Source organism: Halictus rubicundus, chromosome 15, assembly GCF_050948215.1.
Source record: "Halictus rubicundus isolate RS-2024b chromosome 15, iyHalRubi1_principal, whole genome shotgun sequence".
NCBI lineage: Eukaryota > Metazoa > Arthropoda > Insecta > Hymenoptera > Halictidae > Halictus > Halictus rubicundus.
This window is the reverse complement of record NC_135163.1, coordinates 1100477-1113933: the sequence shown is the minus strand read 5'-3', so window position 1 is coordinate 1113933 and position 13457 is coordinate 1100477. Positions and strand designations below refer to the sequence as shown.

The 13457-nt window shown below is 42.0% G+C and overlaps 2 protein-coding genes across 3 annotated transcripts; one reads left to right on the top strand and one right to left on the bottom strand.

The window, feature by feature from the left end:
* Positions 1-1386: 1386 nt before the first annotated feature.
* Positions 1387-3289, top strand: LOC143361399 (uncharacterized). Its single transcript, XM_076800763.1, has 3 exons — positions 1387-1540; positions 1662-2110; positions 2204-3289. The coding sequence occupies exons 1-3, from the start codon at positions 1478-1480 to the stop codon at positions 3045-3047; spliced, it is 1356 nt and encodes a 451-aa protein (XP_076656878.1). The 5' UTR covers positions 1387-1477; the 3' UTR covers positions 3048-3289.
* Positions 3290-3949: 660 nt separating this feature from the next.
* Positions 3950-13215, bottom strand: LOC143361761 (F-box only protein 32). Of its 2 annotated transcripts, none has more exons than XM_076801387.1 (7): positions 12666-13215; positions 8449-8495; positions 8300-8349; positions 7332-7518; positions 7075-7250; positions 6373-6623; positions 3950-5703 (listed from the first exon to the last, which is right to left on the bottom strand). In XM_076801387.1, the coding sequence occupies exons 1-7, from the start codon at positions 12785-12787 to the stop codon at positions 5505-5507; spliced, it is 1032 nt and encodes a 343-aa protein (XP_076657502.1). In that variant the 5' UTR covers positions 12788-13215; the 3' UTR covers positions 3950-5504. The 2 variants fall into 2 exon arrangements, with proteins under 2 accessions (XP_076657502.1, XP_076657501.1); XM_076801386.1 differs by lacking the exon at positions 12666-13215 and adding an exon at positions 10259-10968.
* Positions 13216-13457: the final 242 nt, after the last annotated feature.

Genomic DNA, 13457 nt, shown 5'->3' with positions numbered 1-13457 from the left:
CGTCCAATAAAGATGCTTTTTTTTTATTCGAACCTTCAAATAACAAATAAAGATAAAGTATCTTTTATTCGAATTTTTATTTAAATAATTTTTATCCCAAATAATGCCCAACTCTGCGAGGGCCGTTAGCAGCGTGAAAGATTTACTTCATATTTTATTGAATTTAATTATTACAAAGAGTGTATCATGAACAAAGTGTATGCACTTTCGATGCAGTATCGAATGAGGTTTATAACACGAGCGACTGGAATCCGCCTCTTTTGAGGAGTTTATTACACACTGCATGTCTAGCCTTCCTTTAATTAGTTTTGGAGGCAGGTCTCTGGAAGTTGTGAATGCATTCGCTTGTATGGTTTGGCTTGCGACTCAATAGGGATTGTTAGAATACCATAAAATTCCAGATATGACACAGAACACAGGTAAATAGGTGTGCTGGGCGCTACGTCACCAACGCACTAAAGGACTGAAATGAAGGAAACACTTTTATTTTTTCAATGATCGTCGCAAAAAATTGTTCTTCCTTGAATATGGATGGTACCATGGTATTGAGTTGTAAAAGAGTGTTAAACAGAGCTGCAATGCAGCCCATAAAAATTAGTAGAACGGTGAAATAAAGAGTAAACTAGAATGTTTTCGAGTAAAATTATTTAAAAATAGTTCTAATGTGTTTTTAAAGTCATCTAGTAAAAATCTTATGGTGTTGAGGCGGAAAAAAATATTTATTCATGAAAGAAAATTTTTTTTAATTAATAATAACAGTAACTAAATATATGAAAAAAATTAAGATAGTGTTGATGACAATAGCTCATTATTAAATTAATATGCAGGTTGGTCGCTTTTAAACTTCGATATGAAATCTGTATTTGTTCGAATTTTTCCGGATTTTCCATTTTTTACAACTAGAGTTTGCAACTACAAAATTGGAAAAAAATAAAATACGTATCATTACAATTAATATTATTCTTAATTTATATTAATTAGAGATTTTGTACACAAGATTTACATGTTAGTTACATATTTCATATAAAACAATTAAGCTGTACGTTCTAATCCTGGTTAAAAAAATAATGTGCGTTCAGTCTTATGCTAAAAGACTGACCGGTTCTGTGCCATGCTAAAAGACTGACCGGTTCTGTTCCAGGAGAGACTGACCGGTTCTGTGCCATGCTAAAGCGACGATGTCACGAAAGTGGGAACGCCGAAACCCCGGGCGTGAGCACTCTCATTCCTCTCTGACCGTACCGCGTGAAAACCGATTTTCGTTCGTCGCTGCGCATCAGCATCTTTTCCCTGATTGGCGGTATTCCTACTCCGTACGCTCCCTTCTCAATGCACAGCGCATGCGCGCAGTGGTGGCAGTGGCACTGAAGTGACGCCACACGTTGCAGCGCTGCATGCCGCCTCATTCGTAGCCATACCGGGTGTTCGCACAGTATTGTCTAGTGTTCAGTAGCATTTTTACGAAAGCTTTTTGGAAATGGAAGACCAAGTTACTGGCCCGTCACATAAATCTCCAGTGAAGAAAAATCCGAGAGGGAAGGTAAGCTTATATTGTACATAATTATTTATCATGCATTTCGCTACTGTAAGCTTGTTTCTTTTTTCAAAAATCATACTTTTTGTAATGCACTCACGTGTACTTAACTTTTCTCTGTTTCTAGTTAGTCCGATCCGCCCAGAAACAGATGATCATTAATCTGTATAAAACTCTGATAGCGGAAACCCCGAAAATAAAATATAAGCCGTTGGTTCAAAAGCTTGCGAAGAAGACAGGCATTGGACGGGAGACCATAAGCAAAACTCTGGCGGAATACAAGTCTACAGGCACCGTTACGTCGCCAAATAAAAAAAAGCGGCGCCTTAACATTTTGGAGAAAACCTCTGAAGCCGAAATAGTAGCGATACGGAAGAAAATACATAACTTCTGGCTAAATCGGGAAATTCCCAATCTAAAAAAAATTTTAGTAGCTGTAAACAACGACGACAAGCTTCCATCGTTCAGCGAAACATCCCTCATTCGTTTATTCCGTCGCATGGAATACAAATTCATAGTCCGGAAACGGAACAGCGTCCTTATTGAACAACCTCATATTATTTCCTGGCGGCAACGGTAAGTAACAATCTACATTCAAAAATGTTTTTTCCCAAAAATTCAGTTTCTAACCTCGTTTCTTACAAAAATTTATTTTTTACTACGTTGTAGGTACATCGAACAGATTCAAGGTTTTCGCTCAGAAGGGCGGCCTATTTATTACCTGGACGAAACGTGGGTCCATACCAGCGTTACCTGCCCGAGGGACGCCGAACAAAGAGCACTTACAAGGGGCATACCTGCTCCCTCGGGAAGAAGGAAGCGGTTTATCATTGCTCACATCGGGTCAACAGACGGGTTTGTACCTGGGGCCCTCCTTTGCGTCGAGGCCAAGAGAAAAACTGGCGACTACCATGATGAAATGAATGGGGACACATTTTTTGAATGGTTCCAAAAAATTTTGCCCATGCTGCCAGATGGGGCAGTCATTGTGATGGATAGCGCCCCTTACCACAGCGTCAAAAAGGAAAAATATCCTACATTGAGGTGGAAAAGGGACGATATCATCGCGTGGCTGGAGGGTAAGGGTGAAACAGTAAATCCACGGTACGTCAACATTAGATTAATGCAGCTAGTTGAAAAGCACAAGAAACCAGAGAACAATTACGTAATTGATGAGTACGCAAGAGAGAATGGACGTACCGTCCTACGCATTCCCCCTTACCACTTCGAATTAAATCCCATTGAGCTGGCATGGGCACAAATTAAAGAATTTATCAAGGTACGCAATACATCTTACAAGTTGGCAGATGTCCGCCAATTTGTAGATGAAGCCGTCGCAAATGTGTCCCCCCAAAATTGGCAAAATTTCATCCACCATACGTTGAAGGAGGAAACGAGGCTGTATGAGCTCGATCATTTCGCAGATGTGGTGTTAGAAGAAAGCCCCGAGTGGTCGAACTCGTCTGATGACTCGGACATCGATGTGAGTCATGCACAAGCTTCTTGTAAATAGTCTGTAAATAGTTGTAAGTTATTTTGTAAATAGTCTATAAATAGTTGTGTTATTTTGTAAATAGTTGTAAGTTATAATTTGTAAATATAAATATATGAATGTAAATAATAATATCTATAAATAATGTAGAAAATTATATTTTAAATTAAATAAAATGTCAAAATATATAATTAAATTAAATTTGTAATTCATTACATGTGCAAATGGTCACGATTTCCTATACCCTATACTTCCATGCCAATCCGTTTCATTACTGTACACCGCGTATATGAAACTCACAGTGGAGAGTGGATGGCGGAGCGGGAGTTGAGAGGTTCGCTGCTGAAACGGTACGGTTCTCTCGTGGTGCGCTCTGCCAACCTTGTCGAAGCATATTCTTTAGGCACGTGTCTAGGAAAATGGCGCGGCAGCGCCCTACAATAAAGCCGCCCCATGGCGGGGCAGTAAATTCAGGCCCTGCCGTGTTGGTACGGAAATGCCGGTAAGGTAGAAAATGTTATGTCAGGATGGTAAAATATGACAATAAAGTAATAAAAAATTTTTTCGAGTTGCCCAAAATCCTTTTGGGAAACATGTTTTTAATGCAAAATGAGGCTATGTGCAAAATTTAAGCTCAATCCGACTTGACTGATTTGTGGAACATTAGCCGTTCTTACATCCAGCAACTCTTACACTCTACAATACAAGATTAACGCAAATTTTAAGTGTGCAGCTATTAGCTCGAATTTATCCACTACTTGTAAGATACTGTAATTTATAAGTTATAGTATCTTGCAAATTATGGATAATACCGATTGCCCAGGTCTCATTGCAAGGAGATTGCTGCGCAAGAGACCCGAGAGGATGTCGGATGGAATTCCATTAATTTATCTATACACAATTCAGTAAACAATTTAATATGTATATATATACAGATAAATTTTTTATTTCAAAGCATTTTACACAACGCTGTTCTACAATTATTTACGTAAGTAAAATAATATCGATCCAAGAGCGTACAGGTCGGTGCATGAAACAGTGCAACGATCGACGAGCTACTAAGATTTTGCACCGAAATCCGCAGCTCATGTTACATTCGTCTACCAACGAACGTATGTATGTTTTACGTACATCATTCGTTTGGTCGTCCCATTATTTTTCACTAATCCGTCAAGATAGTAAACTATACATGTATATGCGCGTGCAACGATTGTGACTGTTGCCATTAAGAAAAACGCAATATCAAAACAACTATGCCGTATTTGTTGTGAACGGAATTTACGGAAAACGCTTCGATTCGTCTAAATGCAATAGCATCCATTTTGGCAGTATAATTTTTAGCGTTTCAAATAAAACGATCATTGAATATCGTATGTCTACGACATCTTGGAAAACTCGACGACGTTACTGCTGAACCAGTACATACAATAAATGTATACTAAGCATCGTAAATAGGAGTTTTTCTCTTTCTTGAACGAATATACAGAACGCGAAGACGAAGTACATGCAGTTCTTTCCGTTTCTTGTTCCTTTTGTGTCGTGTACCCCGTGGACCCGAACTCTACTGTTTCGACAAGTAATAGTCAGTTTGTCATCGTTTTGACTTCGGAGTTGCGACAAGATTGTGTTCGGATAGCAGTCTCTGAATCGTTTCAAACATGGCTCTTTTCCAAACTCCGTCTTCGATGAGGATAAAATGCGAACATCCGTTGTGGAACGTATGCTCGTACAATATACATATAAAAACGGTTATAAGTAAGTGTAAAAACACGCTTGAACGACTGAAATAAATGCAAAAATTCGAAAGTAAATTCACCTAAATGGAAACTGTATCGTTGCAACAGCTGCCGCGAGAAGGGACGAAAGAACGGCCACGTACGGCCGCGCAATTTTCTAAACGGAGTCGTGCATGCGTTGCCGAAGTGCGCCATGCACGTATTCGCGCGCACTTCGACCAGCACCGATTGTGTTTTATGTTTCGCGCGCGACAAATCTCAGGATTTTGTACAATTCGTAACGCCAACGTTCGAACGTTCAATTTACACTGGTGCGTGAAACTTATTTGAGCTAGAAGTACACACGTTCACGCAATTTCACGCACCGCCGCGGTTAAGAATCTTGAAGCTCTCGAGAAAAACGAAACTAACGAGAAAAAAATTGCTAGCAATTTCCGCGACTGGTTCGAAACCAGCGAAATATCGGAGCACGATGTAACCTGCAAAACAAAAAGATTTTTCTCATACTGTTAGTTCGAAGTTTGCACGACAACGTTAAAAGTCTCTATGCAAAGAGTGAAGAATAACGCGTTTCGAACGCGATAGCATCCACTTCGGTTGGATAGTGGGCCACGCGCCGCACCGCTAGCTGGCAAATACCAGGAATAGAGGAGAAATGCGATCATGGTCGTGATCGCGGTCGGTCCCGACAATTCTGTACGTATTCAATCGCGTTTGGACTTCGCGGCCGCGTGCGAAGCATTCACAGCGAAAAGAACTTGAGGAAGGTCTGAGGAGGAATCGGAACATGGAGAGAGGCTTGATCCACGTCCGCCAGCTTTTCCTGAAATGCGGGATCCTGGTCGGCGATGCAAGGATGACCCAGCGACCGCCAAAACAAGCAACGGCAATTGCGGCACAACTGAATCATCTCTGCGTATTCTTCTCGGAGCCCGAACGACCTGCACACACATTCATTTGCGATAAGTGTATGTTGCGATTGTATGAACCATACTAAATAGGTGCAATAGTATCCCAAAAATTATGATGGTAACATCCAAATTCATATCTAGACTGCGGATTTTATGCATTTATGAGAAAAACGAGCAGATTCCATTTAAGACGGTACAGTCGTCAGAGAAATCAAAGATCGTTGTTCTGTTGTTTTCCATGTATCGCGACTGTTAAAGGTGAAACCTTACCAAATACCTTTCTGTTATAAATATTGTAAACTTATAAATAGACTGCGGATTTTACAGTCGGTAGATCAACTGCAAAACAGTACAAAGACTCACACCGGAACATACTTTTACATATTTTTACATATTGTAGAATCATTCCCTGCCCGTTTGTACCACCTATCCGGCCACACTCTGTATATTTTTCTGAGAACTACCTTTTGCCAAAGTTTCGTCAAAATCAGCGTGTATCACTTCGGCATGTTCCTTGTCAGAGATTTTCAAAATACTGTTATATTTTCAACTTACTAAAATTATTCAAAGAAGAAATAAACGTCTATGTAGCTCCTGTATGTTGCAATTAATGCAGACAATTCATATTTTGCATAAAAATACGCTGTGTACTTATCAACATTTTCAAAAGATTTCTGTAATTTAGTACACCATTTTTACCTTCGCGCAATGGTAAATATAGTTTTCCAGTCTTTTCCGGGATTATTTTGTCTGGTAGCGGTGATCTGTTGCGGCGTGAAATGGTACTGTGCAAGCTCTCGCCAAATTCTTTGTTCCTGAGCCAGGACGGCTAGATGCTCGCAGGCCTCCGACGAAGCTTCGATGTCCCGCGGATCGCTCAGTCTGAGAAGCACTTCTCGACGGCAGTCGGGAGGCAAGTGGGACCACTGCGGCTGTTGTGTTTCATCCGGCTGAAAACGAACACAGTGACGATTACATACCAACGAGGCTCGGATGTGCTTTGTTACTGTAATCGACGCGTAAACATACAGGGTGTCTGTTTCTTCTCAATACAGTGAAATATCTTTCAAGGAAATGCCGCTATGAAAAACATGTTTGCACAAAAGTCGCTTGGTACGAAGGGGGACGTTATGTGGTATAAATATTTTTTTGATACCTGTTATTGAAAGGGAGATTCCAAAATGAATTTAATTTTTTCATTTAGAACGCTATATGTACTTTTGTCTACAGAATGTGGTAGTGTGTTTTTAGACGAATTCAACGAGCTGCTAACAAAGTCTAAACTACAACGTGGCGGAATGGTTTTAAAGGTTCGTATTCAATGCAAAAAAAAAATCAGTGGGAACCGTCGATCAAAGTCGAAACAGATATGTGTTCAACGGTAATACCAACTGTTCGCACCTGAGTTATAGTAATCGACGATGCAATCTGCAAAATTCTCTCAAGAGCCGCTTTGTGTTTCTCCCACAAGATTACAGAGCCCAGAGGTCTTCCGCCCCAACAGCACCCTGCGCTAAACGCTCGCACTCGTTCGATTAGACGACGAAGTCTCCCGGTTTGTTGCTGCGACAACGACACTACGCATCGTAAAAGGATTAGAGAAGTTCGGGATTGATCGGTCGTGGTTGCGAACTATCCAGCGGGCTCGTCAATTTTACCTTCCAGCGCGACTTCCTCCAGCATGTTGAACAAAACTCGCTGAGCGCATCCGCTGAGACCACCCATTCTGTGACTGACCAGAAGGTCGAGTAGTCGAACGATGTAATTGAAACGCCGACAATCGTGTACCGCGGATAAAAAATCGAGCCTCTTCAGTGCGTCGCTCAACCCGTTGAACCCCGCGATCTGCGAACAACAGATTAACCTCGCTGTGACGATTTTTCATTCGTTTTATCCTTTTAATCCCAATCCCCCGTACGGTTTCTTTCCTCTTTGCCTCTCGTGCCCGTTCCTTGCTGATTAATCCGTGAGCTACTTCGAATAATAGGATAGCCGGATAGGGAGGTCGAAAGTGCCCCTAAACCAAATTGAATTTGCAATAGGGCATTCGATAGCTTATCCAAAGAAATACTTTGTGGCAATTTTTAACCCCATCTGTCGCCATGGGGGGGGGGGTAGTAGTGGAGTGACAAAGAAAATCATGTTATCCAGTTCAATTGAAAATTCGGGAAAAAATCCGGCATATTTGAGTTACTGGAATGCACATCTATGAATTTTTTCAGAATTTTTAGCTCGAAACCGAATTTTCAAAGATAAAAAATATTTTAAAATGCCGATTTCTTATAGAAGTTATGAAATACTAAATTTATATTTTCACATTTTTGGCATCTCGTTATGGTTGTTAACCTTGGATGTTACATGTACCGATTTCTGCCACAGAGTGTTCGAAAATTACCGGTTTTCGATTTTTTTAACTACGTGCGCCCACTTTGAAAAATCTGAAAAAATTATGTGTTAACAACCATAACGGGAAAGACCCCGCTGCGGCGTCCACCGTAGTCCGAGGGCTAATCCGCGCCCGCAACGAGCGTACGACCTTTCCAACGGAACGAATCGCGTATCGCGTCTCGTTTCTCCTTTCGCGGGCCCGAGTTAAATATAAGCGGGTCTGGAACGAGTCACTCACCTCGCGCGTGCACTTGAGCGTGATGTGGCAATGCGGCTGGACGACGTTCTCTAAAATTACATGAAACAAAGGCAAAACGTTAGGCGAGAAAGACTCGGAGAAACGGCGAGGCGGCCCGTCCCTTCGGACGGCGAAGGATTAACACTCACCCTTCCTCTTGTCCTTTTCCTTCTTGTCGAGCGCATCCTTGTCGCCGCTGCAACAACCAAACGAACCGAACGATTACACCCTCTCGTTAAACGAGAAATCGGCCGGGTCGCTAGCGAGCAGACCGGTTCGCGTGATCCTTGCGATTCGCGCGCCGTTGTAACGGGATCGATTCCGTCAACTGTAACGGGCCAACGTGGAAATCGAACGCGCAAACATTGCAGCACGAAACGAGACCGAAAGTTCTCTCACCGAGGAAAGAAAGTCGATCGCAATCAACTCTCAACTCTGTAATTTAGCTTTCTGCAGCTTCTACCACGCTAAGGGTTCCAATTACTGTGGGGGTACCAATTAGTGTGCCTATATTAATTACAGTTATTTTCAAAGCATAATGAATTTTAAAAAAGAGATATTAAACTTTCTTTCATTAAGGTCAGTTAATATGTGTGTTATATATCTTTTTTAATATTCAGTATGCTTTAAAAATAAGTATAATTAATACAGGCACAGTAATTGGGTCCTTTACCCTATTCTTCTGTTGAACGAGGATCCGATTTTGTCCGTGTCTGAGCTGTAGCAGAAGAGGAGGAGAGAAAAAAAGGGGAACTCGCTAAAGACAGTAGAACTAGACGAAGAAGAAAACGAAGCAGGAATTCGCACAACTGCGGTCATCTGTTCCTCCATCGAACAGGGGACAGATTTTGCGAATGTCTGCGACCGGTAGTGGTTGAAGGAGGAAAGGGAGGAACATACTGCTAGCTTCCAATTCGCGTGGTTTCAGGTCGACGAATCGTGAATACCTGGTCGACGCATGGTCACTGGCAGAGACCTTGATGTAACACGCTTACGGCGTCGATAGAAGGGAGAGAAACCTCGCACCAATAATCTGCGGCATTATGTAACCGTCGGTAATGCTCATAATGCTCGTGACGATACGAGGATGTGTGCATGCACGCGTGCAAGAAAAATTTGAGCTTGTAACAGAAGCGTGACGACATATTGGAATCATGTTCAGTGTTGCAAGCACCATACTCGAGACTCGCCGAAACGGAAGTAGATTCACGAAATTGGTACAGGTCTGGTTCGGCTGGGTCACGACCTACTTCCGTATCGGGACAGGGTCACGGGATACTTCTCCTCCAACGATAATTCACCTACATCGCCGGACAAAATTGTGAGCTCGCTGCCTCTTTACCGTTACTTCGTTCAATAAATGGTCGGCTGAGATCGTAATCGTGTAAGTCGCATAAGTTTCGAGTAAAATAATGCGTCGCATTCGTTGTTATGAAAAAAACTGAGAGCACAAATTATTTGATCAAACGAAAGATGAATTTCATTTGACATTCAAATAATGAAATGATTTCTCAACAAATTATTTGGCTGTTCAAATAAACTAACATGTGATTATTTTAAATGGCATGTAGCCAAATAGGATAATGTATTACTTTTCAAATAATTTATTTCGATAATAGGGTAAGGGACCCAATTACTGTGGCCGTACCAATTGCTGTGTCTACATTAGTTATACTTACTTTTAAAGCGTAATGAATACTAAAAAAGAGATATTAAATGCTTTAAATTATGTTTTAAAAATAAGTATAATTAATATAGGCACATTAATTGAGTCCCTTATCCTGTCCAAGCCTGGTTCAAACTATGCGAACAGTAAGATCGTATTCGAGCAGATCCGAGCCCCTTTATCCGCAGCCCCCGGGACTCGAGGTTCGCAATAGTTGCTCGTAGATCTTGGGAGTGGTGATCGCAGTTTCGCAGCGAGTCACGCGAGCCCAAGGCCAACGAATGCATATCTACCTGCTGCACTCGAGCAGCAAATCGATGATGCGCGTGTGTCGCTCGTGAGAAATCGAGATCGATGAATACCTGTAAAACTGTGAACCGGAATGAAGAAAAAGAAGAAGAACAAGAAGGAAAATTCGGAAAGAGTTTGTTTTAAAGCGCGCGAAACCGCGGCGGCCGACGCGACGGTCCTCTCGCATCCCTGTGTCCGTTTGCAGACAAGTCTAGGCATTCGCGAAAGGTTTCACGGTCTCGCGACGACGCGACGCGTCTCGTTGCGACCGCGCTGGAGCGTAATATGCGCGCAAGACCGTATTGGTGTACGCGTCGAGCTAGTACGTTGGTCCGCGTAACGACTCACAAAGGAAGATGGGAATAGATGCAGACATGAAGTACGGCGAACGAGCGCGCGCGCACGTTAATTGGAACGATTCGTCGTGAACGTAGAACTCGAGCGTAGGATCTGCGAAACCCAGCGCAGACCCGCGTCTTGAAAAAGCGATTTGCGAAAACGCGCAAACGTCATCCGACCGGGAACGGCTATTCTTGGAATCGGCATAAACTTACACGGACTGCGCAGAGACAATGCCAAAAAATCCAACTTTCCAAGTATGAAATGAAAAAAAAAAAGGTTTGCCGTAAAACATTAGTAATGCAGTTTGTGGTATTACCGACAATTTTTACTAGATATATGAATTTATTGTTAAAAACTGAAGCGTAAAATCGATTATAAAACTCGATGTATTCCCTGAAGCGCGTGCTATTTGCTCGAATGTTTGCTCGATTAATTTTTACAAGTTATGTTTCATGTTAGGGTAAGGGTCTCAGTTACTGTGGGGGTGCCAATTACTGTACCTATATTAATTATACTTATTTTTACAGCATAATGAATATTAAAAAAGAAATATATACATATATATTAACTAATTCTAATGAAAAAAATTTAATACCTATTTTTTAATATTCATTATGCTTTCAAAATAAGTATAATTAATATAAACACAGTAATTGGTAACCCCACAGTAATTAGGTGACTTACCCTACGCAACGCTAGCCGAGTGCATCGTGCGTCACCCTTACATCTTCCCAATGCGAGAAAAACCTCTTCGACTTTTTGCACACTACTGATACATCGTACTTTAAATAGCAATTGATTTTACTCATCCATCTTCACCCGAATCGGAAAAACCCGTTTCCTTATATTTTCATTTCGATTTTTCACGCATTTCCGATAACCTGATACGTAAATGTTTCGAACAAAAGTTGATCAACAATTATACTACAGTAAATTGAAATAAAAAAAATTAGCAAAAAGTTTCGTGTTTAATAAAAAACAAAAATCACTTTAATTCTTTTTTAACAAAATTGTATTTTTTTTTCGTCAATCCATGTACCTTCTTGTCACCTTTTTTGCAAATAAAAAGTGATCGAAGTCGAAAACGGAGTCATAAATTTTCTGCGACCTTACATAAGAGCCCTTACGCTGTGGGACTGTTTAAAATGTTCAGTACAGTAATGCCTCGCTTAAACAAGAGGATGTATTCCAAGGAACTGTTGTTTCGTTTATGAAAAAGCTTCGTTGTCGTAGGATAAGAATAACATGGCCAAATTAGAAACTTGTACTTTTATTGAGAAAGTTGTACATGTATAAATTTTCAGTAACATTAGTTTCGTATAAGTTACTTTCGTTTAAATAACTACGCGTGTATCTGGGTCACTTTCACTTGAAACGTTTAGGGATCCCATTTCTCTGGGATCAGCTTCGTTGTCAGAGGATTCGTCGAACGAGATATTACTGTACTTTGTTCTCTCGAGCTGTTCCTAATGTGGAAGAACAACTACATTGACAAAAGTTGTCGCGCGACGCGATGAATCGATAAGCTTCGCGAATGCAACGCGCGAATCGACGTAGGATCGGACACGTAACCGTGGAAGGAACGAGTCGAACGCGAGAAGACACTTCCGTCGCGGTGTTTATTTACATCGCAATGGAATCGCCGCGAGAGAATATCGGTTCTTTATCGACCGAGAGATGTTCACGAGAATTGTTCACGTAGCATGGAGTGAAAACGATCGCGAGAGGACACAATAGTTGATATTTGGTATACGGCGTCGGAAAGCATGGATGGGAACGCGAGCGAATCGTTTAGATGGCACGGAATATGCCCGGCAAACGTTACGAGGTACGGGCAGCGGGAAGAGGGTCGCGACCGATACGACTGACACGGTAGCACAACTGTAAACAAACCGAGAACCAACTGTCAAACGATCGATGTAACAGCTGTCACCGTGGCCAGAGCTACCTGGACGGAACCGCTCGTTACCTCCGCTGTTATTTTTCCAAAACAAAGGCCGTCACCGAGAAGGTGAAAAGAGTCGAGACGATGGTTAACCGATCTCGCTCGCTCTGCGTCGCACTTACCGTAGCAGGAGTGAAAGCGTTTTATTGTTGGCGCACTCGAGGATTTTTTTCTTTTCCCAACCCTCGACGGTCTTGACCCATTCCTCGCCAGGACTGCGCCAATCCTTCGATATGAACGGCATCGTCTGCGAGCAGAACGCGAGACGAGCGTAGTCGCGCGCGCAACCGTACCTCTCCCCGCGAGAAACCTTGGAAAATCCAGCTCACTGTTTCGCGGACGCCCAATGTTTGGCAGCGAGACAGCACGGTTCGTTCGGTCTGGTTCGCGGCTCCGATCGACCGCGCATGGCTTTGTTTTACTGACGTCACTCTCCTATCAGCTGTGCGACCATCCGATCGCTTTGCTCTCGCCTGTCTGGATATTCCCCCGCCATCTTGAATCTTATTCCAGGCACGCATGCGTCATACGACACAGTGCTCTACGCCCGCGATATTTGAACTTGCGTTCGATACGTATCGGGCAAAGACTGTCGCTCACTTGACAACTCGTGAACGACACCAAACCAACATCAACGCATTTACATTATACAGTGAATCACAGTAATATTCGGACACTTTTAACAGAACGATTACCTTTTTAATATTGGACCATACGACTTGGATTTGTTTGAGAAATTAGAACAATTAGTTCACCACATGACGCAAAGTCATATGGTCCAATATTTAAAAAGTTATCGCCCTTTTAAAGTGTCCGAATATTACTGTGATTCACTGTGTGTAGTTCAAATGTGAATGCGTTCACCTATCCGAACAGCACAGCATCGATACTCCTCTTTTTCCTTGTTCGACTTG